Source organism: Gymnoscopelus braueri, assembly GCF_963280865.1.
Source record: "Gymnoscopelus braueri genome assembly, chromosome: 19".
NCBI lineage: Eukaryota > Metazoa > Chordata > Actinopteri > Myctophiformes > Myctophidae > Gymnoscopelus > Gymnoscopelus braueri.
The window spans coordinates 18322135-18349434 of NC_137621.1; the positions used below are offsets into that span (position 1 = coordinate 18322135).

The 27300-nt window shown below is 40.3% G+C and overlaps 2 protein-coding genes across 3 annotated transcripts; one reads left to right on the forward strand and one right to left on the reverse strand.

The window, feature by feature from the left end:
* Positions 1–1113: 1113 nt before the first annotated feature.
* On the reverse strand, positions 1114–6776 carry fcf1 (FCF1 rRNA-processing protein). The gene is made up of 8 exons (XM_080415147.1): positions 6696–6776; positions 5320–5384; positions 4958–5029; positions 4341–4489; positions 3818–3890; positions 3629–3716; positions 1766–1860; positions 1114–1413 (listed from the first exon to the last, which is right to left on the reverse strand). The coding sequence occupies exons 1-8, from the start codon at positions 6696–6698 to the stop codon at positions 1365–1367; spliced, it is 594 nt and encodes a 197-aa protein (XP_080271273.1). The 5' UTR covers positions 6699–6776; the 3' UTR covers positions 1114–1364.
* A 780-nt stretch (positions 6777–7556) lies between these two features.
* Positions 7557–27046, forward strand: arel1 (apoptosis resistant E3 ubiquitin protein ligase 1). 2 transcript variants are annotated; one of them, XM_080414970.1, is made up of 22 exons: positions 7557–7594; positions 8688–8946; positions 9164–9332; positions 11809–12029; positions 14301–14372; positions 14487–14713; positions 15289–15526; positions 16089–16258; positions 17016–17196; positions 17998–18242; positions 18790–18867; positions 19886–20027; positions 20123–20244; positions 20947–21022; positions 21124–21233; positions 21535–21714; positions 22042–22167; positions 22606–22735; positions 23010–23068; positions 23167–23256; positions 24191–24366; positions 26573–27046. In XM_080414970.1, exons 2-22 carry the CDS (start codon positions 8799–8801, stop codon positions 26673–26675), a joined length of 3063 nt encoding a protein of 1020 aa, XP_080271096.1. In that variant the 5' UTR covers positions 7557–7594; positions 8688–8798; the 3' UTR covers positions 26676–27046. The 2 variants fall into 2 exon arrangements, with proteins under 2 accessions (XP_080271096.1, XP_080271097.1); XM_080414971.1 differs by having other exon boundaries at positions 7583–7663.
* Positions 27047–27300: the final 254 nt, after the last annotated feature.

Here is a 27300-nt window from a genome sequence, read left to right on the forward strand (position 1 = left end):
ATAAGCAACCGTGGTCTGTCATTAATGTTTCGATGAATTGAGTACAAAGGACCATAGGCTTTCTTGGGTTTAAAATCCTCTTAGCAGACCTTGTATTGAACTGCACTTTCCTGTTCTTTTTAACTACTAATAAAGTATTCAATCAATCAATCAATCAAAAGCCCTTCAGCCCTTTAAACATCATACATTGGCTATGAAAATTAGAAAAATTTGGAACTTTTTTTTGGTGAAACATTTTAACACCACAATTCTTGTATGGGGGTTCCTGGCACAAAATATTTTCAGATGGGGGGTCTCTGGACAATTATATTAATCTGGGGGTCCTTGACATGAACATTTTTGAGAACTACTAGTTTAAACAACATTTAGGTAACAAGCCCAAATAAGCAACTACACTTTAGAAACAAGCCCCACAAATTTTACAAGCAACTTTAAAGAAAAACAAGCCCAAAGTCGCTTATAAAAAGCGGACATGGCAACACTGACGTCTAGACTGCGCATGCTCTTGGAGGGTGGATTTATGCTCCATCGTACGTTGGTGGCGCTCGCCAAAGACAAGATGATATTTTGGCAAGCATCCAGAGACAGACGCAGACCACAGGAAGAAAATGGTGCTGAGGATTTGTCATCCATGACAAAGTATAAAATATTCATATTTATATTAAGGTGCACAGGGGTCTCCCCTCTCCAGCTCTTTAGTAAACAAACAAAAAAAAAGGATTTATAGGTAAGGATGCCAATTTTATTCAATCAGGAGAGAGAACTCCTACAAGATAAACAAGTGAAATTGGAAGTGATGACACAAAGAAATGAGCAGACAAAATTGAAACTGTAACACAATAACATTTGAGGTTCCCTCTCTGATGGATGAATTTGGCAACACACCTGAAAATGTATTTTCTGTTTATTGAAGAGATGGATTGGAGACAGACCAGTTCCTGAACAAATACTCTATAGCAATAATTGCTAACTGCATATAGAGCTTTAACCAAAAAATATCACTTACCCTACCTTTGAAATGATATCTCGTACATAATACATTGATGCATGTACAGTAATTTAAATATGGCTGATGGTATATGAAACAATTTACCAAGACAACCTGCACAGCAATAATGTATTAATTTTTATTCAAAGTATTCAAAGAGGGGAATGCGGTGCAAATACAAAATTACAAATGTTGTGTCCTTTATTTTTGAAAAAGCAAACTTACAGCTATTTCCAATTGTATTACATCCGCCACACACCTCTCGAAAGCAGCTGGCAAAATTCAGGGATATTTCATAATATACAAAAAAAAAAAGACTATTTCAATGGAACCTCAAGTCTATGTACAGTTCAGTTAGACAACTGCTTTAAAGAGGTTACAATCTTGGAGCACCGTAGTCATCAGGCATCCTTTCAATATTATATCTGTAACAGAAAAACAAAACAATCAGTGATAAACACAAATATATTCAGAATTTCTAAATACAGAGCCATTTTGTATAAATCCAACCTAAAAAATACCTAACCACTTTCAACCTGGTGTCTCTATTTTGGGCATGATTGTCATTAAAGGCCAAACAAAAAGAGAAAACAAAATAAATTCAATTTTTTTTAATGTTTAGAAAAAAGCCAATCTACACACTCACGTCGCGTTGTATCGTGACACTTTTTTGCAATTCGTCGCACAACAAAGTACTATAATATATGGCTCAAGTGGTTAACCTTTACAAATTAATGTAAATGTTCAGTAGTGAAAAACTGCCATGATTGTATGTACCTGTGGTTGGAGATGTACATGATGGGGACTCCAGGAATCTTCCTGATTCTTCTCTTTAGGTCTCGATCCACAGTGGCCAGGATGTAACACTTGTGCTGTGGAAGAGTTGTTAAACTATTAATGTTCATGCTTCAGTGACAAATTTACACATGACAAACATTTGACCAGCTATCATGTCTGTAACAGTATGAGGACAGAAGAACAGCACAACACCGCTTATTAACTTCTGATCTTTACAACAAGTGCAATTTGGAAGAGTAATAATGTTATATTATTGCCATTCTAGTCCAGAGCTGCACAATTTAAAAGTTGCATTCACACACAAAAAAAAATAAATGCCATGGGTATTTATCTTTAATTCTGTCACCACTAAAATGTCATACATTTGTGCACATTCAGAATTCACACAACATACATTTGAAATCCATTTCCGAAAACCATGATTATATGCTCATGCTATGTTTGGGGGAAAATACAGTCACCTTTTACAGTAACTTGCTGAGATCACCACACTCATGACTGCTGGATAAGCTAGTATGAATCACAGACGACCAGTGAACAATACTTAAGAAAAAGGTTTCCGTACACTGCACTATTTTGGCCGTATATGTTTATTACATTTCACAAGGTGCGATGGGAAAATGGTAAAACCCTGATTATCCACCTATTGTGTGATGAATATTCTGTCCTACATCAGCCAATGTATGTAGGGACAATGTTTTACTTCGAGAACAAAAAAGGAAAAGATTTGGATTCAATATTGGCTTGGTGCAAGAGCACAACACGAGTTGACATTTCTCCTAAAAAGGTACTGGTAGCATCTCCAGGCATTTTTCACAAAACTATCTGCACATATCGTAGACTAGCAGATGGTAACTGATTCCCCACGCTTGAACCCATAAAACCTGTACATTTTCCAGGTAGAAAGTGGAAGTTTCTGTTAACACGAACAATGACACTCTTTATTTTTTATAACATGTTGGTGGCTGTTATGCAATGGTCTCGCATTGACAATCATTGTAGCACGAGTCACATGGCCCAAAATTTCTCACACTGCCAAAACTTCTGAGTGTGCATCAGCTCACACTGTCACACTGAATGACGCAAGACGCTTAACAAACAATGTTATAACAGCAGACATCGTACAATGCCTTTTCATTTTTCATTTATTTTTCTCATTTTGGTTTTGTTTTCTTTACTTAAGAGTGTGTAGATAGACAAGAAAGCAAGGGCACAGTCAGAAAGGAGGGAGAACATGCAAGACATGGGAGTCAGTCAGTCAGTCAGTCAATCAGACTCGAACATGTGTGGTTAGTAACTGGCTGCACCACCAGGTAGAGCTCATCACGGGTAATTAAAAGAAACCCGAACCGAAATGGTCCCGAGAAATTTGGTCAGATTCCGAGCAGTTCTGAGATTATTTTCAAATAACGGAATCGAGTGGACCAGTGACAATTTGGTCCGACTCCGAGCCGTTCCGAATGCACAGCCATTCATATGGCTGCTGCACTAACCTGATCCTAGGTCAGTTAACATCACACACAATTAAACAGCACTTCATTGCGTTTCTCTCCCGATTAGTGCAGCCGCGCACACACACAGTAGGCATACTATGGGTCTTCTCGGATCCACTCGGGTATTACACGTAATGATGGACAGACCCGAGTTCCGAGGTAATAGCGAGTGATTATGATAAAACATATTATGTTTTTCAGCTTCTTTTTGTTTCTAACAGATTTTAGGAATCGGGGGATCCGTGAAGAGCTCTACCACCAGGCACCCCAAGCTTTGCCTTTTTAACAAAAACACTCATTTTGTACCGTTACTCCATTCACAATGCATCTGTAAAGTAAAATATATTACCTGTGTCACCCTCTGGACTAAACAGTCATCTGCATATGTTCCCTTGTGAGTGCATGGCAGGCGCTCAAACCGAGGATCCTTGGCAATCCTGTAATGACAAATAAATTGATAGCATGGCCCCATCATCTAGGATGTACAATCCTAAAAAGTACAAAGTCGACACATTAGGTTAACTCAACCAATATCTACCTGAGTGCAACTCGGTACTTCATTCCCAGTTTTTCAATCTCAGCCATAACACAGTCTGTGATGCATGGGATACCTTGATGGGAAATAATGCCACATTGTGTCAAACAGTTAACAAGTTAATCTCTTTCAACCGGTTTTGGGCATGTCGAAGGTGAAACCCTAAGTTTAGCATAACATTTCTGTATACATACTGTGTTTCAGAGGTGGATTGTGGAGAGTAAAACTTTGCTTCCAATAACCAGTGGTAATTTCATACAATATTTATTTTTATTCAACAGCAGTGGCTTCTATACTAACTTTCCAGGAAGATAAAGGCTATAGTTTCCATTATCTTGGAATCCCTACCAATGATGTAATTTGTAGGCAAATTACCAAACTGTCCACAGCCCTCCTCTGAGACACAGACACTGAGTAGACAGAAATGGTATCATCTTACAAAGCTACGGTTGAAAATAGATGTTACTTTAAGTGGTTAATCTTCTGCATTCTATCCTCCAGTAGACAACAACTGGCAAGTACTCACATTTAGCATACAGGCAATCCATCATAGACTGCACAATGTCTAATTTGGCCTTGATGGAGAAGTTGATGAAATTTGTATCAACCAGAACGTGGTACGGTGGACCGAGCTGAGTGTTGTACTGGAAGAAGAGACATGAAGGATACTTTGGCCTGTGTGGAGAGAGTAGACAAGAATCAGAGACGCTCATTGATCACACTTCATTACCAGAATCATGTTCTGTTTAGGCCTGTCACAATAATTGCCTAATCGCAATTATTTTAGATAATCGCAATTATTTTTGCATAGTTGTCATAATAGTTTCCATGTTGAAAAATGTTCATACATTTTCCAAAAAAAAAGCAGATCAACAAGCTTAAAACACGTCACTTCGTGACGCGTTGTAAGCTTGTAGATCAGCTATTTCTGCTATATTTAAAATTTTTGAAAGTGTAAAATTATTATTCATTTATTTTACGTAATCTGTCAAATCTGCCCTGTGCAATTTGCGATTACGAAGCCTAAAGGGCAAACGGAAATTACGTTTTTATTCATATGTCCAATGCCAAAAAAAAGATGCAATTATTTGTCAATCGTTAACTTAAATGTGTAATCGTGACAGCCCTGCTCAATGTACGTACACTTCAACCTGCTTGAGATCTGACGGATCCTTCTTCTTCTTTTCTTTCGCCTTGCGCCGGTCCTTCTCGTTTCTAGAAGAGAAGAAAAAGAGGGTGTTCATAGCTTTGTGATTTGTGGGCCAAAGACCCACAGCTGGGCCCATTTTTGTTGCATTACATCCGTAAGGAGGTAATAAAGTTTGTGAAGAGATCATGAAAAATCTTTTTTTTAAAGACAGAACCGTCTGTCTGAGCCGGTAGGAAGGTGGACAATACATACATGTGCACTATGGCCACTATGGTTATATATATGCCAATATTTGTATTGCAAATTTGAAGGTTTAACAATGGTATAAAACAGCTGCCACAACAATGATACTCACAGTCTCCCGTCTTTAAGACTTATCATTCTTTTCATTGCAGCAAACTTCTTTGTCTTCTGCTTCCCCTGGAATGTACACATTAAAAAGGCAAAAAATTAGTTCAAACTTGACTCCCTTTTGAAATAAATAAAAAATAAACCATGCATATGCATAGAAATGCAATATAGTATAGCATTCTTTTCATGACATTATGAGTATTGTCTATAATGTCTAACCTAGTAACTAAACTAAGTACTGTACCCAAGTACAATTTTAGGTACTTTTACTTTACTTGAGTATTTCAATTTTTTAAATATATTTTACCTTCCACTGCATCAGCTTTAGCTGCTAGTTACTTTTCAGACTTACGATTATTTATACAAAACATAAATGTATTACAGCCCCACCTTTACTAGCTGCAACATTAAAGTGATGAACACATGAATAAATTACTAATTACAATCCTATTATTATGACCGTAATTACTACTGCATAATGAGTACTTTTACGTTTGGTACTGTAAATATATTTTGATGCCAATGCTTAAATACTATTTTTTTCACTAAAGTAAAGTTTTGAATGCAGGAATTACACTTGTAAACAGAGCATTTCTACATTGCTACTTCTTTGTTCCACCATTGTTTAAATATAATTTAACTCACAGAGATCCCTAGAACTAAAGCCAAGTACATTTATTCAAGTACTGTACTTAAATACAATTTTGAGGTATTTTTACTTTGCTGGAGTACTTCCAATTTGCAATACTTTTACTTCTCCTCCACTACATCTCAAAGACAAATATTGTACTTTCACTCCACTATTATACTTGAAAACTTTGGTTACTAGTTACTTTGTCGATTTTGATTATTATTGGAAAACCACTTCAGAGAGATAGATAGATATATATAGATACACACAAACACACTTTGGCAATTTGAAAATAGCAGATCTACAAGCTCACAACGCATCGCTTTTCAGGATTTGAATAATTGTATTTTTATTTGAAAACGTGAAATGGGACCTTCTGCATAATGAGTACTTTTACTTTTGGTACTTTAAGTAAATTTTTTTTATGCCAACACCTTTGTACCTTTACTCAAGTAGATTTTGAACACCGAACTTGTACTTGTAACAGACTATTTCTACAATAGGGCATTGATACTTTTACTTAAGTACATAATTTGAGTACTTCTTCCATCACTGGTTGTGAGCTTGTAGACCAGTTTATTTTTCGGCTAGCGATGCTAGCTCAATGGCTAGCTGGTACGGGGCACAGCCAAACCCACGTTAAACGTCCCAACAACAACAACCACCAAAGTTAAATATAATGACATAACCAACACATACAGACAGTGACATTTACCGCACATAGATGACATATTTAAAGGGCATATTACCATGTTTTAATCCCAAACGAACGGCTCCAACCCCTATGTATACTGAACCTCGTGTGTGTGTGTGTGTGTGTGTGTGTGTGTGTGTAGAAGTGAGCAGACAGAGACGTGTTGCCAGCTTCTGAGAGAGAAGCAAGCAATCAGGCCTAGCCTAGGTAAACAAGCCCACAAGAAGCGAGCCCTGGCTATTTGAAAGTAGCAGATGTACAAGCTCACAAAGTACATCTGCTATTTTCAAAAATAAATCTAGAAGATTTGTTTAAAAACATTGTAACAACACAAATCCTGTAGGGGGGGGGCATAAAATGTTTTCAGATGGGGGTCCGCAGACAAATACATATTAATTTGGGAGTCCTTGACATGAAAAAATTATGTTTAAACAACATTTTGGAAACAAGCCCAAATAAGCAACTACACCTTAGAAACAAGCCGAAATAAGCAACTACACCTTAGAAACAAGCCGAAATAAGCAACTACACCTTAGAAACAAGCCGAAATAAGCAATTACACTTTAGAAACAAGCCGAAATAAGCAACTACACCTTAGAAACAAACCGAAATAAGCAACTACACCTTAGAAACCAGCCGAAATAAGCAACTACACTTTAGAAACAAGCCCATATAAGCAACTACACTTTAGAAACAAGCCCATATAAGCAACTACACTTTAGAAACAAGCCCAAATAAGCAACTACCCTTTAGAAACAATCCACAAAAAAAAAAACGCAACCCGCCGCAACTAAACCAATAAACTTTACAGAAAAACAAGCCTATCTTATAATAAGCCGACATGGCAACCTTGACATAGAGACGGCTCGTCATCACCGGGCGACACGTTTTCTGCGACGTACGAGTCTCTTCACTTCCGGCGTAAAGAAGCCAGCCAGAGCTTTTTGTACGAAGGTAAGATGCAAGAATTCTCACAACATTGATGGAAATAATCACTCGGCGTTCACATGACGACGTTCTGTGGTGTTTAGTAAAACAGAAAAAAATAACATTCAAGTCATGCACAGTTAACATGCCACTGTGGCGCGGTGTAGCCCCCTGTGTTATATTATGCTGACATTGACTGTTGACAGCCATGTAGATGGCTAGTTGTTAGCACAATGCTAACACTGGCTACAGTGAGTGTACCGACCATTGCAGTGTGTTATGATTATATCAGAGACTGTGATGATGCTACCGATAGCTTGTAGCTTCATAGTTCACTTCTTCACACCAGTGGCTCCGTTTTATTGTTGATACTATAAAACCAGGTCGCAGCTAATCTAGGGAACCTCGGCTAACATCGTTGTAATTGCTATTATTTAAATAAAGCGGCTACACACTGTGTAGCCCTTTGAATTGAATTGTGTGTGTGTGTGTGTGTGTGTGTGTGTGTGTGTGTGTGTGTGTGTGTGGGGGGTGTGTGTGTGTGTGTGTGTGTGTACACACATGTGGCTACTTTTGATGGTTATTTGTCAACACCATCACCTGGCATTATAATTTTTGGTAGAAAGCTTGGGGTAGACACCATAGGTACACACTATTGATCAAGACTAGCATAGTATTTAATCGGGTCTGACTTTTACTTTAGATATGCACATGTCAAAAATCAATAACAATACATCTACGATAGTCTTGATCCAAGGCTATAGGTACACACACAAACACACAATACGTGTCTGTCTTTCATAGTCTGGCCTGTTGTGACGTTTTTTGGCAGTTCATTCATGCATATTTCATTGCTATGGATTGCTGCAGGTAATGTTATTCTCCTCTCTCACCCAACACTTCTGCCTGAGTAACATTTAAATATTAATGCTTTCTTGGCAGAGCACAGTTAATTTTAGATTCCTGGACTAATTGCTGATCTTTCTCACTCACTTTGGCACATGTTTATAGATTTCCTTTCTCACTCACTTTGGCACAATGTTTATAGATTTCCTGAGTAAATCTATGACTAAAACATTTAAATTGGTCTCCTTGTACTTTGCATTTGTTTCCTTTCTAGACAATACTGTCTTCTATGGTGGGGTCGTTGGGAGTCTCACCAAGCCGTTCTGAACGGCAACATTTCATGTGAGCACGGAGGGGTCTGATTGAAGGCTGAGAAGATGGTCTGATGGACCGCCGTTTTTTGTTGACCTTCCTATTCTGCTCAGTCTTGTGGATCTTATTCTGGGAGGTGCGTTGGAAGAAAGGCAAAGAAAGTCAAATTGAGGAATGGCTCCAGGGACAAAGCCTCTCTGAATACAGACATTTATTTGAAGGTCAGTTGAAGAGACCTCTTCATTTGTGGTACTGGTGTTTGTCCCGTCCTTTAACACCAATATACTCTGCCTGCGCTGAATGTTGCCTGGAAGCAATTCACTAATATCTACACCTAAATATTAATGTGCCATGGATGTGTGATGAAACGTAATAATGCATGTTTTCAGGGCAGCCCTGATGTAGATGCATTTGTGTCTCTCTGTGTGTGTCCTCCAGATGTACAGACATTGGAGGAGCTGAGCCTGAATGTTCTGAGTCGCTTAGAAGAGGTGGTGCAGGAACAGCGACGCTGGAGGGTAATCGCAGAGGCCCACATCCAGCTGCTCCGAGACTTTGCTTTCCAGGAGTGGCTCTGCTCCCAGAGCTTGGACCACTACTACCATACGTAAGTAACCCACTTGACACATTTTGGGTTTTTTCTATTTTATTTTCACTTATAATGACGTGCCCAAAATTGGGATTCCAGGGATAAAATTGTTAAACATTTTGTTCAACAGCTTTGTCTTTATGACAGTATAATACTGTATTAGGGTGCAGTCACACCGAACTTTAATTCTGCCTATGCGGGCGGATTCTGCCAATTATTTTCAATGGGAATGGAGCGGTTTGTTGCTATTTGAGGATTTATGCAAAAAAAGCTCTGTTCCCATTGAAAAACATTGGCAGAATCCGCCCGCATAGGCAGAATTAAAGTTCGGTGTGACCGCACCCTTATGATTGAAAACTGTAGACTGATAATTCAGCCATGTGCATTTTCCTCCTCTCAGTAATTTTCTTTTAATCAGTTTTAATTATTATTTATTTTAACAAAATCAAGGTTCAAGTTTATTGTCATTCATCCACATACAGGTATACGGCCGAACGAAATGTCGTTTCTCATGGACCAAGGTGCCAACAAAAAAACAACATAATCACAAACATCATACTACACTGAAAAATTTTGGCAGTATGATTTTTGTTATTATGACTTTTCAACAATGATGTAAAACCTGCTGCTTAACAAGGAACTACCATAATGCTCTCCTGCCATAATTTGGTTTGGTTATGGCCTCATCAAGAATATGTTTTATGTGCTTACAATGTCCACTAGAGGGCAGCATCCCCATGTATAGCTGAATGAGCTTGCTGACATTGAGCTCTAGGCTGCAGTGTTTCAGAGGGTCACTGCAGTAAAGACTATTCCTTTCAGACTGTAATACACAGTGGACACCCTGCAACATTGCAGATGTGGGGGATGCCCTCTAGGGAGGGCAGGCTATCATTACTAGTCAGCCCTTTATAGAGATATTGCCTATTCAGTAATTTTAAGAAAAGGAAATGGGATGTTTCTAAAGGTCAGAGTTCTGTTTATTGCTGCTGCTGCTGCTATAAGTAACCGGTGTTAAAAGGAGTGATATATTTTAAGTAAATTCTCAAATATCCTGGTAGGACAGTGTCACCATTTTCCTGACTACCCCACATGTGTTTTATTTAAAATATATTAAAAAAAAAAATTATATAATTATATAAACAATTATATTGTCTAACTATATGATTTATGTGTATTTTTAGGCGGAAAGCAGCAACTTTGATAATCTTAGTAAATATTCATGTGAAAGCTTATTTTTCATACATGTTGAGGTCTTTGGTTAAAACAAGTCTTTTGTTAAAATGTTAAAGCTTTATATTCTGATAGTAATCATTGCTATAGAGTGCGGTGTTTGTCCAGTAACTGAGGTCTCCCTGTCTCCCCGATTCTTTAGTAAATATGTTTGTATGTGGGACTAATCAGCTTCAATCTCCTAGTATTCCAGTTCCATTTTCTTCTGATAATCTTTGTTTCTTGTTTATCACGTCCTATGTCAGTTTTTAATCTTGTTTCCTGTATGAGTTTTATCTCCTGATTGGATCAAATTGGTTCTGAAAATGTATTCTCTGTTTACCAAAGAGATGGGGAGATCCCTGTTACTGAACAATCTATAGCAAAGATTACTATCGGAATATAGAGCTATTTAACTGTTATTTTAACAAAGAATATCACATATACTACCTCTCAAGAATCTGCATGAATAGAACTATTAACATCTAAACAGCCAAGCAACTTTTCAGGTAGCGCTTTAGTTAGAACAGATCCTTTTTTTCAAATTTCATATTTAATGGCCCAATTTTCTACAGCCCCCCTTTTCCTGGTAAAAAAAATGTTAAAGTCACCTTTGTAATGCGAAAAGTAGTTAAAAGACCACCTTTCTATATTGAGGTTGCCCCCCCCCCCCGGCAAACAAATTAAGATAATAATTCTCTCATATCCATCACAGATTCAGAAAGCCACAAGCGCCTTTGTCTTTATTCTACACCTGTGTTGTCCTTAAATGTTTGTCCTTAAATGTGCAGCTTTAGCTTTGTAGTATAGTAGGTTATGGTTGTGTTTATATTAGTCACAACCATTAAACCTTGACATTGTAATCATCATGCCAGTAACTTACATAGACCTGCTCACTTAACACCACTGTCAAGCGGCACACAGGCTTAATCTTATGTCATTTTAATAGTTTAGGGCAACGGGTCACACAATCTCATTCTTCTGCTTGCTGTTGACATAACCTCTGTGTTAAGCTGATAACGTCAAGGTTACTGGTGTTCACAGTCAGTGAAAGACTAATGTTTGCATTGTGTGTGTTAATGTTTGTGCAGCCATGCATGCATGCCTATGGGTCAGTCCATTGTATGCAGTAAACCACCGCCCAGTTAAAGCAAGCTGCCTTGCTCATGTGGAGCATTTGTCTCACAGTCAGTTATTGGACTGTATGTTAGATAAGTCTATTTCAATGCCATTCAGATAATTACTTGTTCTATACCTTTTCTCCTCTGGATATCCAATGCAGACTGAAGACCCTGGGTTGCGTGAATTTGGATGATCTAGCCCAATTTGACAGTCAGCTGCAGCTGTCACTGGCAGCGTGGGGCTATTACTACGAAGATTACATCAAGTTGTCCACTGGCGTTAAGGTCCTCCAGGCCTCCAGGGGGAGCCGCGACCAGGACTACGAAATCCAGCTGGTGCACCGCCTTGCTGAGAGGCGTCTGAATGAGAAGTGGACGATTGGTGAGTCTGTGATCATTTTCCCTACTTGGTTAGTAGATATTTGGCAGGGCTGCATAATATGCATATAATCAAGCGATTTGCATAGTCAATTAAATGGAATTAATATGTATCCCAAATGATTATTATGTTTCCCACAAATGTTGCTGCTGAAATAATTTGCATTATCCTCCAAACCACCCCAGGGTTGTAATGGATAAGTCGAAGATTGCTTCTTCCCTTCCTTGTATAATTTTGATGTTGCCTGCTCACAAAATAGCCACTTTTACAAAGCCTGTTCAAGGCAGGCCATGTGGCGGCATCATTCTGCCTCACTGTTCTGCATAAAAGGTATAGACACAGAATGGGGGGGGTCATTGTTGTGCCGCCTTTGAGCCAGCAGCGGAGACTGCAGACATGCAAAAGTGTCACTTTTCAGCTACAGTCACCTTTTTGAACCCAAATAGGGCAATTGTGTGACACCTGACCCGAAAGAAAACAACATGTTGTCACCTTTTTCACCTCGGGGCTTTTTGCATGCCTGGGAGAGAGTCACAGAGCTGAATCGACATTTGTGTAGAAGTGACAGTCGGCAGGGCGGGACAGGGATCAGGGATGTGATGTCTAAGGTCCACGGCACCTTTCTGCATTGAACCGCTCCCTGCTTCTATTGGATTTCTCCTACAATATATTTATATATTTCTGATCACACAAACACAGCTTTAGTACATATATTTTCACAATCTGACCTACTGTCATTAATTAAAGACCGACAGTATTTTCGATGGGAGAATACAAAGCTTATATTTCATGAGAAAATGGGGGAGACGCGAGTCAGTCCTGGCCGTACAGTCAGTGGCACCAACAGATTGAAATCAGTTACCCTAAATTAATAAAAATACAATTATTTTCAATTTGTATTACTATTTTGTGAAGTATATACATATATAGGCTAATGCCGTAAATGTAGGCTATAGCCTAAAGTCTACCGACAGCTATCATCTCAAGATGTTTGTGTGTCCGTGTGAGAGAGGGAGGGAAAGAAAAGAGTGAGTGAATGAATGAAATAAAGGGGGAGAGACAGTGAAATTGACAAATGATGTTATTGTTATTATTTTATTTTGTACAACTGAGTGTGGTATACAGCTGTCTAGCATGCTCTCCTTATTTGAAAAACAGCCTATGTCACTCTGTGAATAGGATTCAATGCTTCAATACCAGAGCTTCCATGTCTGCTACATTATCAGTCCATTTTACATTGGTATTTTGTGAAATAATGAATAGGCCAGGCTGTAGTTGTAAATGTATAGATTCTACTGACATCATCAGCCATCATTTTAAACACACTGTTGTAATACATTTCATGCTGGTATGTTATGTAAAGGCACACACAGCTTTTTTTGGTTCTGTGTAAAAAGCAAACTGCATTAATGGTGGCTCTTCGTTGTTGCGAATCTCTGTATAAAAGTGGCTTAAGTTCTTGCATTAGTAGAAATATTAAATCCACAATCCAGTATTAATGATTATTAAGGTCTGAGGAAGATCCTCACAGCTTGAAACGTTACCAAATAAATTCCACAACATGGGAGCATAATACTGGTGTGCAGATTTAATTTTTTTACTGTTTCAAGTTTTGTTCCAGCACCCAGTCTAGCGGGTTATGGGATGTGCATGTTCTTTGTCTTTTTCGCATGAAGTTCTTGCATTGCCACATTCTTTTAAAAAGCTGATAGAATCACTCAGAATCGGCACATCACTTGCTGGGGTGCTAGCTTAAGATAGGATCAGGAAGAAGAAGAATAGAGCCCACACACTCGCATGCTCTAATACATTTTATTAACTGGAGTTTGACCTGACGGAGAGCCCAGGCTGAAAACGTCAATACAATGTATTGAGCATGGAATAGCATTTATTCTTAAGCTTAGTTTTTGTTCACATCAATTAATTCAACTACAGTATGTTTTTGTCTCTATTTCCTGTTGTCTCAGGTGTTACTCATGGACAAGATCAAGATCCCTTTTCCGATACCACGTCACTTACAAACCCAAGTTAGAAAGACAGTCTACCAACATTTACAAGTAGCTGGTGAATTATCATGGGCCACACCTTGTCACAGTTCCCTTTGGCAAGATACCAGAGTCTATTTCCTTGTTTTGCATCATAGTTATGTCGTAAGAACAAGAATGTAAACACAACAGAACTGCAGCCTCAGACAAGGACGTGTGACGAAAAGGTTTGAACTAAAACCTGCTGTATTATTCACATAACTCATTTGCATGTCGCACTGTCTTTCAGCGGGAGCTATAATATTTGGCTGTACTGTGGCGCTGTGCTTCCTGATAAGGGACCTGATGTTTTACGTGATTGGTAAGTTTGTGGTTTACTGTTTGGATACAGGAATAAGTCTGCTTAGAATTATAATCACTCTTCCTGCAGGCATCTTAAGGACACTCTGGTTCTCTCTCTCTCTCTCTTTGGCAGGTGGAATTACTGTTTCCATCATAGCCTTTGTCTTTACCATCAAGTTCCTCTGTGAGCTTGCAGCGCGGGTGGTCAGCTTCCTTCAGAATGAGGACCCAGGGAGACGCGGCGACCGCAGCATCTACGACTATGTCCGGGGTAACTACCTCGACCCACGTTCATGCAAGGTGTCATGGGATTGGAAGGACCCACAGGAAGTGGGCCAGACTATGAGCTTCAGAGTACAGGTGACAGCCTTTTCCGATCTCTTTCACTAATCAGTCTAAATCACAGCATGTGACAAAGGACTTTTATGACAAGGACAGTTGGCTAATATTATATGTGGAGATGTTGGAATATGACAATTGAATAATAGGGGGAAAGAGTTATGCAGAGCAATCTTTCAAACTATTAACCACATGAACCCTAGCGTCCCTATTCTGGGGTGAATATTTGGCAAAAATAGCTGATCTACCAGATCACACAACGTGTCACAATGCACTGTGGGCTTGTAGATCGTCTGTTTCCAGCGACTAGATTTAGTGTAGTGGGGAAAAAGGAGCGTGCCTCATATAGACCCCTGGGAGATCTTTCTTGGCTCATTATTGTGCCTGTTCTGTATTATGTACTCAGTGTACACACTGTTTTTTGTGGTATTTACATTGTCCTTATCAGCAGGATCACTTCCCTATCATAACTGTAACCCTAACAGTGTTACGGGAGAACACTGTCATGGGATTAGAAGACTCAGTCTAAATAATGTTTATGTTAAAGTGTACTGTATTATAATTTTACATCCATATTTCTGCCTCTGTCCTTCCAGCTGTTCTATAAGAATGGCCAGCCCTTCCCAGCACATAGGCCCGTGGGACTGAGGGTCAACATCACCCATATCGAGCTAGCTTTGGATATCCCCGTCACCCAGGAGGTTCTCCAAGACCCGGAGTCCAACATAGTCAAAGTGGCCTTCACCGTACGCAAGGCTGGACGCTATGAGGTAGCGGTCAAACTGGGTGGACTCAACGTGGCATACAGCCCCTACTACAAGATATTTCAGCCAGGTATATTTGCATATTGAATGTATTTTTCTATCCATGCCCATTATCTCTCAATATGGGCAGTCTCTAATCATTTTACTCATATTGTTACTAGTTATTTTATTATTTGGGTGTTCCCCTTGCTGATTTGTATACATTTGCTATTGGTTACTTGTGAATGACATTGTTTGCTAGACTTGCCCAATACTTGTTTGGGGAAAGTTATTTTATTTCCCTTTTTAATTTTATTTGACACATTTTTTATCAAAAATGTCATCAGTTAACCACTTAAGCTCTACAGTATGTCCTTCATTGAGCAACGAATAGAGAAAATAGCCGATCCATAATGACATACCCAAAATAGGAAAGACATGTTGAAAGTGGTTAAGCTTGAGCTTCTTGAAATGCTCAGACTGCTCACTTTGCAGCCAGGTCTCTCTAACCTGTGTTAATAAGATCCATTTTCTATCACTATTCTGTCTTCATTCGTAATCTGATTTTCAAATACGTTTCCAGCCACATTAAAAGCTCATGATAGTAGATACAAACTGATTTGATGTAATGTATTTGACTTTACCCAACTCAGGTACAGTGGTTCCATCCAAAACAAAGATAGCGTATCACTTCTCCACGCTGGTCCTGACCAATGGCCAGCAGCACACCTTGCAGATTGAGCCCAGGGACGAGTATGGAAACCCCACCAGTAACTCCATGTCTCTGGTAGACGAGGCCAACTACAGCGTCCATGTACACTCTGTAAGAAACCTTGGGCTTTGTCTTCCTATACTTGACCACCGTACTTCAATTCAAACCTTTATTTAAACTTGAAAATAGTAGACTAAAATTCACATAAAACACAAATTAGCATCACAATAGATAACAGAAAAATGACAAATTTAAGATAAAAATCTAAAACAAACGTATAAAACAAATGAAATCAATCAAAGCACTTACATGTTGGCACACATTGGTTATTGTCGATCATGAACACATCGATCAAGAGGACTTAAGAATTCCTCCCACACCAAAACAACATGCGTGTGAGGCACATTATCTAAAGATTTGTATTTGCCGCATGCTCATACAGTATGTGTGTGCAGTGGAAAGTTGGTGTGGCATTGGCAGACTCCACCAGATTCTGCTAACGATGTCCCAACTTAAAAATAAATGAAAATAGAAAAACAAAACAAGCTAATACGGTTATAATACAAATTGGTAATAAGGTTAAAATATAACTAGGTAATGAGGTTATAAAACAAGTAGGTTATTAGGTTACTCCCGCTGGAGCTGGTCCCCAAGCACTGCTCAGTGGTTCCTCACTGCTCCGCATAGTTAGGAATGGTCAGATGCTGAGGATGAATTTAGCTGTGGGGGGATCAATGAAGTATAGATGAACTATAATTTAGTGGAAATCAGTGTTCGTTTTTTGGTTGGTTCCAAACTACACACCCACTCCCAAATCAGTCAATGAAATGTTTTCCATGATGTTCTCAATGAAACTTGTTTCTTCCAGCTGGGCACAGTGGATGATGACAGCGTGGAGGAGTACTACAGCAAGTCTGTTTCCTCCAACAAACAGCAGTGTCAGGTTATGCTGAGACTAACCCTGAGGAAGAGGGGGTGTTTCAGGGCCTGCATCTCCTACGAGGACCAGCCACTGAGCAATGGAGAGTTTGACATCATCGTTCTCAGCGGTGAGCTGCAGGCCATTTTTGAGTTTGGTTAAAGGCCTACTCGACTATTGTTCACTATCTTCAACCTCTATATCTGTGTCTTTATCGGTAATGATCAATATGGTTCAAAGTCTGTCAATGTTGTCGCTGTGTTGTGTTTTTTGCAACACAAAGCAACAGAGCATCATGGCTTCATAGCCAATGCTTGAAGTTAACTCATTGAGTGCCAGATTTTTTTTTTTTAAACGTTTGGCAATTCTGGCACTTAATTGTACTACCTATGAGTATGTAAAAGAACAAAAACGAATAAACAAAAATTATTTCTATATTATGTTGTCCCAGTGCCAGAGTTATTTTCAAAGTAAAAAAAAAGTGCTTAGGAAGCGAGATACAGCCTTTTTCAGTTAAACAAGGAGTGGATGGAGCTGCAAATCTTCAGATAATGATATCTTGGGTTCTGAACATGTTTTTCAAAAACACGTCATTGGCACGTTGCGCCATAGCGGTAAAAACACGTGAAACACGTTAATGGCACTCAATGAGTTAAGATGTGAATAATGTTGTCTCTGTTTGATTATGGGATGCTGCTGTTTACTTCATGTAACTGGACTGGACAGATGATTGCAATCCTTGGTAGTGTTGTAATTCAGTAACCCAAACACTTTAATCATAATCTTTAAAATAAATTGCAATATATATCCTCCTATTGAAAATGCCTAAATGGGTCTGAGTCGAGTTAAATAGAAAATACATTAATAGTTAAAGACTTTGACCCAGACTACTTAATTATGTCCACTTAATACTGTATAATACTGTTGACAGAGAATGAGAAGAACACCGTGGAGAAGAACGTGTCCACTCCAGGCATCAGCATCTACTTTGAAGCATACCTCTACAGCAGTGGGAACTACAGCAGCTCCTCCTGGCAGCCACCAGCCTCCGCCCTGCTGGCCCCCCAGAGGAGGCCCTCCATGGCGGACGAGGAGGAAGAGCATGACTCCCCTGTGGAGGGACAGCCCGAGAAGGTCAAGAAACCAAAAAAGGTCTACTGCTACATATCACCAAAGGTAGGTGCAAGATGTATCTTTTTACATTTCTTTTTTCTTTTCTAAATTTAGAGTAGTCAATGTTTTACCCCTTGTTTCCCAATTTAGTCGGTATGCCAATTACATTTGTCTTACCACTGCAATTGTACCCTACTGGCTCACCTGCCAGTAAGGATGTAGCGCCTCCATCCTACTCCTCCGTTCAACACCCCCTGCTGACAGGCACCGCCCCAGCCCATAGGAGTCCCCCAGCCCATAGGAGTCGCTGGTGCAGCGACAAAGATCGCCCTCCCCGCCCGGCTTCCCTCCCCGAACGGCGTCCCTCCCCAGAACATGCTCAATTGTGCTCATATAAACGCTCGGCCAAGCCGGATGCACCGCGGTGGATTCGAACCCCTAGACTCCGCGGTGGTGGACAGGTATTTTACCCCTGTGCCACCCGAGGGCCCTCTTTAAAACTTTTTGAGGAAAGTCAAAGATCTGTTTGCACGGAAAACACAACTACTGTACATTGAATTCAGTTCAATTTAAAGCATATCATACTGACTAATCCATATCTGTCACACAGCAACTATCCGTGAAGGAGTTCTACCTGAAAATTATTCCATGGCGCCTTTTCACCTTTCGAGTGTGTCCAGGGACCAAGGTGAGTAGAGCAGCTCTGCAGTAAAGCCCTGCATATTACTGGATCACTAGTGGCTCTTTTTGACTACAAGAACTAAGTGAACTGTGCCATACCCTGTAATGTATTTCACAGGTTCTGTATTTGTTTCCATCTGCTACGGCTCAGTTTCACATAAAGTTCTCAGAACCTAATTTGGGCCCTACTCAGGAGGTAGTACCTACTCTGTTAGTTCTGGGAGCCCAAGGTAGGAGCTAGCGCTGCTGACAGGACGACACTGGAGCTAAACGCTATAGCAACACAACACCACAATTTTGAACCACTTAATCCCTAATTTTATGTGCAAAAAGTTTAGAAAATAGACAAAGTACAAGCTTGTGATGCCTTCTGAGTTTGGAGATTGCTCTTTTTGCTTTTTTCCATGAGATTCTTTTATGACGTACACCCCCCCCCCCTCCCGCTTTTCAGGGGTGGTTCTGGTTATAATGGGAAGAAAAAACGAACGTATAGTACATCGGCCACGTAATCGCAACGTGCCATTCCCCTTCTCTGCACTCCCCTTCCTGTCTCGCTACTAACCACAACTACAGCAATAACTTCCTAAAAGATTTAAATAGGACTTCCGGCTACTTCATGGCCAAGGCAGATGCTTGAGCAACTAGCTCCGCCAGACCCGTAATCAAAATAGCCTGAAACCTAAGCAAATCTAACAAATGAGAAAGTTTGTAAAAGAATGGGGAGATCTCAGAAATTGAGAAAAGACTGAAGAGACAGGATTGGGCCCAAAGTAGCTGATATGTCGCATGCCATGGCTGGGGGTGATGCAGAGTCTGAAATACTAACAGAGCTAAGGAAGCCTCGACGGGAGAATAGTGATTCTTTTAGAGAAACAAAATCCTCGCTAATCAGACTGGAGGCGTCCATGAGCAAAATAAAGCAGCGAATGGATTAGTTGGATGAGTCCCCGCAGCAGAGCACTACAGAAGACAGAAACTATTTAAATAGTCATTGCTTGATAAGTCATAGTCTGCTCTCTTCTCAGTTCACTTACCATGGTCCTGACCCCGTTCATAAGTATCTGACCCTTGTGGTGGATGATGGGATTCAGCCTCCAGTGGAGCTCAGCTGCAAAGACAGGAACATCATGGCTGCTACCTTCATCCGTTTCCTGCACAAGAACATAGGTTTGTTTCACTCTAATGAATTCAGTGACCCTCACTGTAAAGGTTGCTTCACTGTAACGGAGAATGTAACAGTGTTTTGATGACGTCGTCCGTAGGTGGCTCTGAAACTTTCCAGGACAAGGTGAACTTTTTCCAGCGTGAACTCAGGCATATCCATTCGAAGAGACCACGCACCAAGACCTGCCTGAAGATCGCACGCCATTCCATTCTGGATTCGGTAAGTCGGTTCTTCCCATTTTGAACAGCACTGCTTGGTTAAACTGAATTCACACCAGCAGCGGCAAGCGAACTTCCACAGTGCAGAATTCTGCTAAATGGGTGTGTCTGAGGTATGAGTGACACCCTCCGAGCTGCTCAAGCAGGTGTGCCCGGTGGCAGGAGAGCTTACTCTCACAGACACTCGATGCCCGTCTCTGGCAATTTGTTTGTAAACAATCTATGCATTTCAAGTAAGAAAAAGCCCATGCAGTTGCTCAATCTGGATTAATTTCACATCTACAGCTGTTTAGTTTATCAATATTTGGTACTTTCCATACAGTAGTCTGTTAAGTGTGTACGACTAGTCCACGCCTATTTCAGACCACAGCATACTTCTGGTTGACTGCCGTTCTGTTTCGCTGCATTGCAGTAGTGAAAAAGTTGAACTTTTCTCAACTTTGCTGCTCTGCTTTTTGCTGGCTCTGCCTCCTGCTGCAGCGGTGAAAGCGGCAGTTGCTCCTCGCCATAGACGGTGCATTGAACCTCGCTTTCACGGAATGCTGCTGCCGGTGTGAATTCAGAATTACAATGAAGCTCTTCCTTCTGCTAAAGTACAAATTGATTATATACCTCCTAATGTCATCACTTGTCCCTTACTTTTCTTGTGCTTTTTAAACCTTCACCATTTCCTTTTTCTTATTGAATTAAATTCTCGGATCAGTCCTTGAAGGCTACCAGGAACTTCTCGGTGTCCTGCTGGAGTAAGAATTTTGAGGTGGTGTTTCAGGATGAGGAAGGTTAGTAAACATCACAGCACAGCCAAGTTCCCATTTGTGGATCATACGGTATTAACTGAAGAACTACACCCAAATGCTCATCCTGTGACATTCCTCCATAGCTCTTGACTGGGGTGGTCCTCGTAGGGAGTGGTTCGAACTCATCTGTAAAACCCTGTTTGACACCTCCAACGAGCTGTTCACACGCTTCAGTGACAACAACCAGGGTCTGGTAAGTTAATCCTCTTAACCACTACGTCATTAAAATGACTTTTTTTATTAATGGTCGGTCTCCACTTGTGCTGCACCGTTGGTTTAACCACTTAAGCCCTATATACTTCGTTGAACGATGAATAGCAAAAATAGCACCAGCTCACAACACGTCACGATGCGGTGCGTTGAGTTTGTCGCAATTTTTTCGCTATATTGGAAATGTTTTTGACAAATTTCGGCTTTTAATGGCATGCCCAAAATACGAGTGCCAAGTTGAAAGTGGTTAATGAGCTAGATAATGTCACCTCCCATTTCTCCAGGTTCACCCAAACGCTGACCGGCCACCCCACCAGCGTCTGAAAATGTACGAGTTTGCTGGCCGTGTCGTGGGGAAGTGTCTCTACGAGTCTGCCCTGGGTGGGTCCTACAAGCAGTTGGTCCGGGCACGCTTTACCCGTTCATTTTTGGCCCAGATCATTGGCCTCAGGATGAACTACAAGGTACAGAATCCAGTGCATTCTCCACGGATGGGACCTCGGTTGGAATGAGGGTCTTTCTTCCACTGTTTACCTTGTGGTGTCAGCTGGTGTGTATCATCAGTATAGCATTCTCCACAATGCCAAGAAACCTGATTTGTTTCTTGGCATTGTTTATTTCATGGGAGACCTCGCCAAGATGTTTTGCTGTGTATCCAAGCACTAATATTTCAAAGCTGAGCTCTAAAGCCGCCTAAATCATCTTTTTATTGTTCCGCTGAGAAGATGGAATGTCGTGTTTATTTGGAAAACGTCATTTTCCCATGTTTTCATTTCATTTTCCATGCGCAGTACTTTGAGACGGACGACCAGGAGTTTTACAAAACTAAAGTCTGCTTCATCCTAAACAATGACGTGAGTGAAATGGACCTGGTGTTTGCTGAGGAGAAGTACAGCAAGTCAGGACAGCTGGAGAAGGTGACGGAATCCCCCACAAATGACCCCTCCCAAGAGCAAAGATAATAGACCCAACAAACCAAACAAATCAGTGTAATTATATTGCTTATCTGGCAGGCCACACATCTATGTTAAAGAGACCACACATCTATGTACCCTACATCTATGTTAAGTAGACCACACATCTATGTTAAAGAGATTTCAGGTTTGAGTTTAAGGAAGTGCAGAGTTTCATTTTTAGGCTACAGTCCTATCCAAATCCACGTAGTTCAGTCCCCATGCTCTGCTTTTATTTCAACTCTGAAATGTATTTGCTGAGACTGTTTCATTTTGTATCTAAAAGTCTTTTCAATAACTTAATGCTGATGCCTTGTGCTCTGGTATGATATGGTATGTAGCTTTCCATTGCCATGTGCAAGCTTTTATGTCAGTCGTAACCAAAGCCATCTTTAACCATAGGTTGTGGAGTTGATATCAGGAGGAGCCCTGATCCCTGTCACCAACGAAAACAAGATGCATTATCTGAACCTGCTGGCCCAGTACAGACTGGCTAGCCAGGTGAGAGATGAGGTGGAACACTTCCTTAAAGGTAAGGTACCACAAGTACATCTGCTGTGAAACTTAACCCTGCCTGTGCTTTGATGTAACCACTTAAGCCCTATTTTATTCTTTGTTGCATGATGGTGTTACGCAGCGAAAATAGCCTATCTACAAGCCCACAATGCGTCACAAACTTATAGAGATGCTATTATCGCACTTTTAGTGCCTATAATGACATGTCCAAAATAGGGGCACCGGGTTGAAGGTGGTTAAGATGTCTTGGAATGGCCAGATAACTAGACTAACCTCCTGGTCAATTGCAGGCTTGAATGAACTGGTGCCGGAAAACCTTCTAGCCATATTTGATGAAAATGAGTTGGAGGTAGGTTTGATGTCTGATGTTTGCAGTGAATTGTCATTTTACTCTCAAACACTATATGGTGAGGATATCAAAAGTCACTGCACTGTCTCTGTCTCTAGCTGTTGATGTGTGGCACTGGAGACATCAATGTACAAGACTTCAAAGCTCATGCTGTAATTGTAGGAGGATCTTGGCACTTCAGAGAGAAGGTAAAATAAATTCCCTCTTTTCATTTCCTGGCTAAAATCAAGGAATATATTTAACATGAAGGGGCCAGATAAGTCACATTCTAAGCACTGTAGGCAAACTGCAACCGAAAGTTTGATTGATTGCATTGAAGTCCAAGTTCCTGGTTGACAAACCTATGAAGAAACACTATCTTTGAATTATCGTGAACTTTGTCAAATAGACAGTTCAGGAAAATACAAGAAGACATATCACATGTTTTTTTTTTGATTATTTGTTTTTTCAAGGTGCACACTATATAATGTCATGGTGGTAGCTCAACAGCACAGAGTAAGTTTCCGCCTGGGAAGTATGGGCAAAGAAGACAGTACACTGTCAACTGTACTCTTTAATACCTCAATACAATTATATAGTTTACACAAGATCATAAAACCACATGTGATATGTCTTCTTTTATTTTCCTGAACCGATTATTTGACCATGGTGGCAACTGGCAATAATTACAAAATATTGTTTAATGCACAAGGGATGCACAATATTGATTTAATTGCATGGTCAAACTGACTGATACGGATATTTGAATACAAGTAGGATTTAACTTACACCTGTTATACATTAACTGTGATTATGTGCAGATGCAGACTTCTAAAAACTGCATTCTTGTTACCTCATTTATTAGGTCTACCAATGCACATAGTTCAAACAACTATAATGTAGTATTTTTAGTTAACATCTGTCCAACTTGTTTCTCCAGAAAACACTAATTGAATCACAAAAGTATTTTTCGGCTTCGCATTCAAACAAATATTACCATAGGTATTTTGATATCAGTTTCAATACCAGTATTGCATTTTTAAGGCCGATATCGCCGATGCTGATATGATGACCGGTTAAATCGTGCGTCCCTGCTCGTATGGGTGTGTACTAAAGTGTATTGTTTTGGCTTGTTGTCCCCAGGTGATGAAGTGGTTCTGGGCTGTGGTGTCCAGCTTCACACAGGAGGAGCTGGCTCGTTTGCTACAGTTCACCACAGGCTCTTCCCAGCTCCCCCCGGGGGGCTTCAACACCCTCTGCCCCTCCTTCCAAATCATCGCTGCCCCCACACACAGCACCTTGCCCACCGCACACACCTGGTGAGCTGGGACACATATTAAGCAGGCTTACGTGAGGTTATCTCACATAGTTTGTGCAGCATGACACATTTTCTAATTCGCTACACAGCACAAATCACATTAAGAACTGAGGCCGATTCTACAAATGTCTTCTAAGTCAGTTTTCTGAAAAACCTATTTTGCTATATATCCGTGGTGCTCAAACTTCTTCACATCAAGGACCCCCAAAATTATATGTATTTGGCCGTGGACCCCCATCTCAAAATATTTTGTTCCAGGGCCCCCCAGAAGCAAAGATTTGAGTTAAAATGTTGAAAGAATATATATTCAAAGATTTGCATACATTTTCATGATAAAAAAAAAAAAAGCAGATCTACAAGCTCGTAGCGCGGCACGAAGTGACGCGCTATGATCTTGTATATCTCCTATTATTGAATAGCCAACGTATAAAATAATGCTTTTTAGCTCAAATCTAAAATGACACATGATGCTTTCCTGGTTTTAATGGGTTAATTCAAGTTATGAGAGTGGACCTACAGTATGTCAACATTATATCATAAGCTCTGTTTATGTCGGTCATTTTGTACACACTCAACAGTTAAACCAACACTCAGGGTGCTCTGGTGCCATAGTTCCTCTATTGGGTTTGTGTGACACAGGTCCAAGGCTGGAGCCCATTCAGACCGTTTCAGTCCCCTTACCTAAGCCCCTCGGCCCTCCTGGAAATACCCATCAAACCCCATGACGTTTGTCTCACGTCACAGAGTGTCAGAGTCCAAGCCATAAATTATGAGGGTAAAGTTTACTTCAGCGCACCCTGGGAGCGAGTTTATTTGTATATTTATTTATTTATTTTGGTTTATTTGACGAGGGTTGTGCAAAGCAAAGCAAAATAAAAATGACTATAAATGTGCCAGCATTTTCAACTGTAGTCCCAGGCCAGATTGTGCACAGGGTCGCGAAATGCCATAAAACGAAAACAAGCTAGGTAAAAACACAGATATTGGTCTGCAAATCCATGTTACATGTAGGCTGCTTTTATCAAATTTCTTCTCTTCAGACCCAAATATCACCCGTATTTCATATTTGCATTTGCAATGTAGCTAAACGGTGAAGAAGCCATACAAACGGGAGTGCATCTGAACTATTTTTCAACCAGCTATGCTGTTGACTACCTCCAATTTGACTTTTTCTGTTGATATCTTGACTGGCAGGAAGTGGTGTGTCACTAATGTAGTACTCTCACAGGAACGTCTAGGCTGTGTCTATTCAGTTTATTGCCACACCCCCTACTCTGTCGCACAAATTGTCGCTCTTAATGATGAATACTCAAACCATTATTGAGTGTTCATTTGATCTTAGGTTGAGGGTTTGAATGAAAAGCAAATGTGATGCTGTTAGGTGGCCATATGTCATATGGCAAAGTATAAGTATTAGGCTTAAATGGGCATGGCATTCCCTTACCTTCAGCACATGATCCACTCCTTCCCACACAGGGAGGTCTTTACACATGGAGCGTTACGAATAAACAATACGAAAGTATTTTGCAAAACTATTCATATACTGTAGTTGATGTCTCATTCATAAAGGATGATACCTTTTTATTTGCGGTGAGAAACAACCTCCTTCCAAATAAAAATTGCATCGCTTTATCACTGGGTAATATTGGCATTCTGTATGGATGTACTCATCACAACAGTTACAAAAGATATATGTTTTTGAGTAATTAATACTACGAAAGAAACACCCCCTCACCCCCTGTGTACAGACCTTAAGATCAGCTAACACAGGACGTCTCTCTCAGTCTCTTCCCTACGACACCCTGGCCAACGCTGCAAGCATTAGAGACGTCTGAAAACTCATCTCTTCAGACGCACTTCGCCCCATAGCACTCCTCTTTTCCTCACTTTTTGTCACCTATTTTTTTTATAGATGCTAGTTATACTTTTATGTTGGTGACTTATGTCATGTTATATAATTTAGATAGACATATATGGTTTGCTTTACCACAAATGCTAAGAATGTTATTTAGACAGCTGCTAGGTTTGATGTTTACCTGTATCCTAGTTCACATAATTGTTTTTTCTTTGCACATAATGTGACCATTTACCATCGTTTGTTGAATAAGGTTGCACTTTGTAAGTCACAATGGATAATCGTAAATTTAAATAATTGTAAATTAAATGTCCACTGAGTGATTGTCTGTTATCTTCCTATTTCTTTGTAGTTTTAACCAGCTGTGCCTCCCCACCTACGACTCCTATGAAGAACTGCACAAGATGCTGAAGCTGGCCATCAGTGAGGGCAGTGAGGGCTTTGGCATGCTCTGAGTTCTGAAACACTGTGGTTCCACTCATACCGTCACACTGGTCTGGTCTGGTGCCCTGGCATCTGCATCTGGTCTGGACACTGGGCACCTGAGAGACAACCCTAAATCCGCTTTCAGGGTGAGTGGGCATTACAGAAAGTCCCAGAAGGGCTTTTGAAGAAGAAGCTTAAGCCCACACATCGTTGCACGCCGGAAATGGCCGACCTACAAGCTTACAACATATCGCAGATGCAACGCATTGTGAACCTGTAGGTCGGCCTTTCCCGTCGCACGATGCCACACACATTAGGTTTTGGACAGGCTCAGAGGAGCTCTACTACTATGTATATACTACACTTGCTTTTATATATATAAAAAAAATAAAAATAAAAATAGAGCGAGAAATTGCTTAATAGAAGGCTAGTTTTATTCTAGATGCTAGAACGGCTTAGTTTTATGTTAGAATACAAAAGGGCAGTAGTGCATGCACTGGCATAGCGCAATTCGGCAGGCACCTCCATCTCCCCCTATATGCGCACAATACACACCACTACCATCAACCTCTCTGCCATGACACAGCCACACACAGATGATTGATTCACGCAACTTCCACACACAGCCTGTTCATACAATAGCTTACTGTTGTA

Bases quoted from the DNA above. Each gene is read 5' to 3' on its own strand.
- fcf1 (XM_080415147.1), bottom strand. The intron at 5,030-5,319 runs GTGAGTATCATT...CTTCTCTTCTAG, and splicing joins AGTCTTAAAGACGGGAGACT to AAACGAGAAGGACCGGCGCA. The intron at 4,490-4,957 runs GTACGTACATTG...CTCTCCACACAG, and splicing joins GATCTCAAGCAGGTTGAAGT to GCCAAAGTATCCTTCATGTC.
- arel1 (XM_080414970.1), top strand. From the start codon at position 8,799: ATGGACCGCCGTTTTTTGTTGACCTTCCTATTCTGCTCAGTCTTGTGG. The intron at 21,715-22,041 runs GTACAGAATCCA...TTCCATGCGCAG, and splicing joins GCCTCAGGATGAACTACAAG to TACTTTGAGACGGACGACCA. The intron at 22,736-23,009 runs GTAAGGTACCAC...GGTCAATTGCAG, and splicing joins GGTGGAACACTTCCTTAAAG to GCTTGAATGAACTGGTGCCG.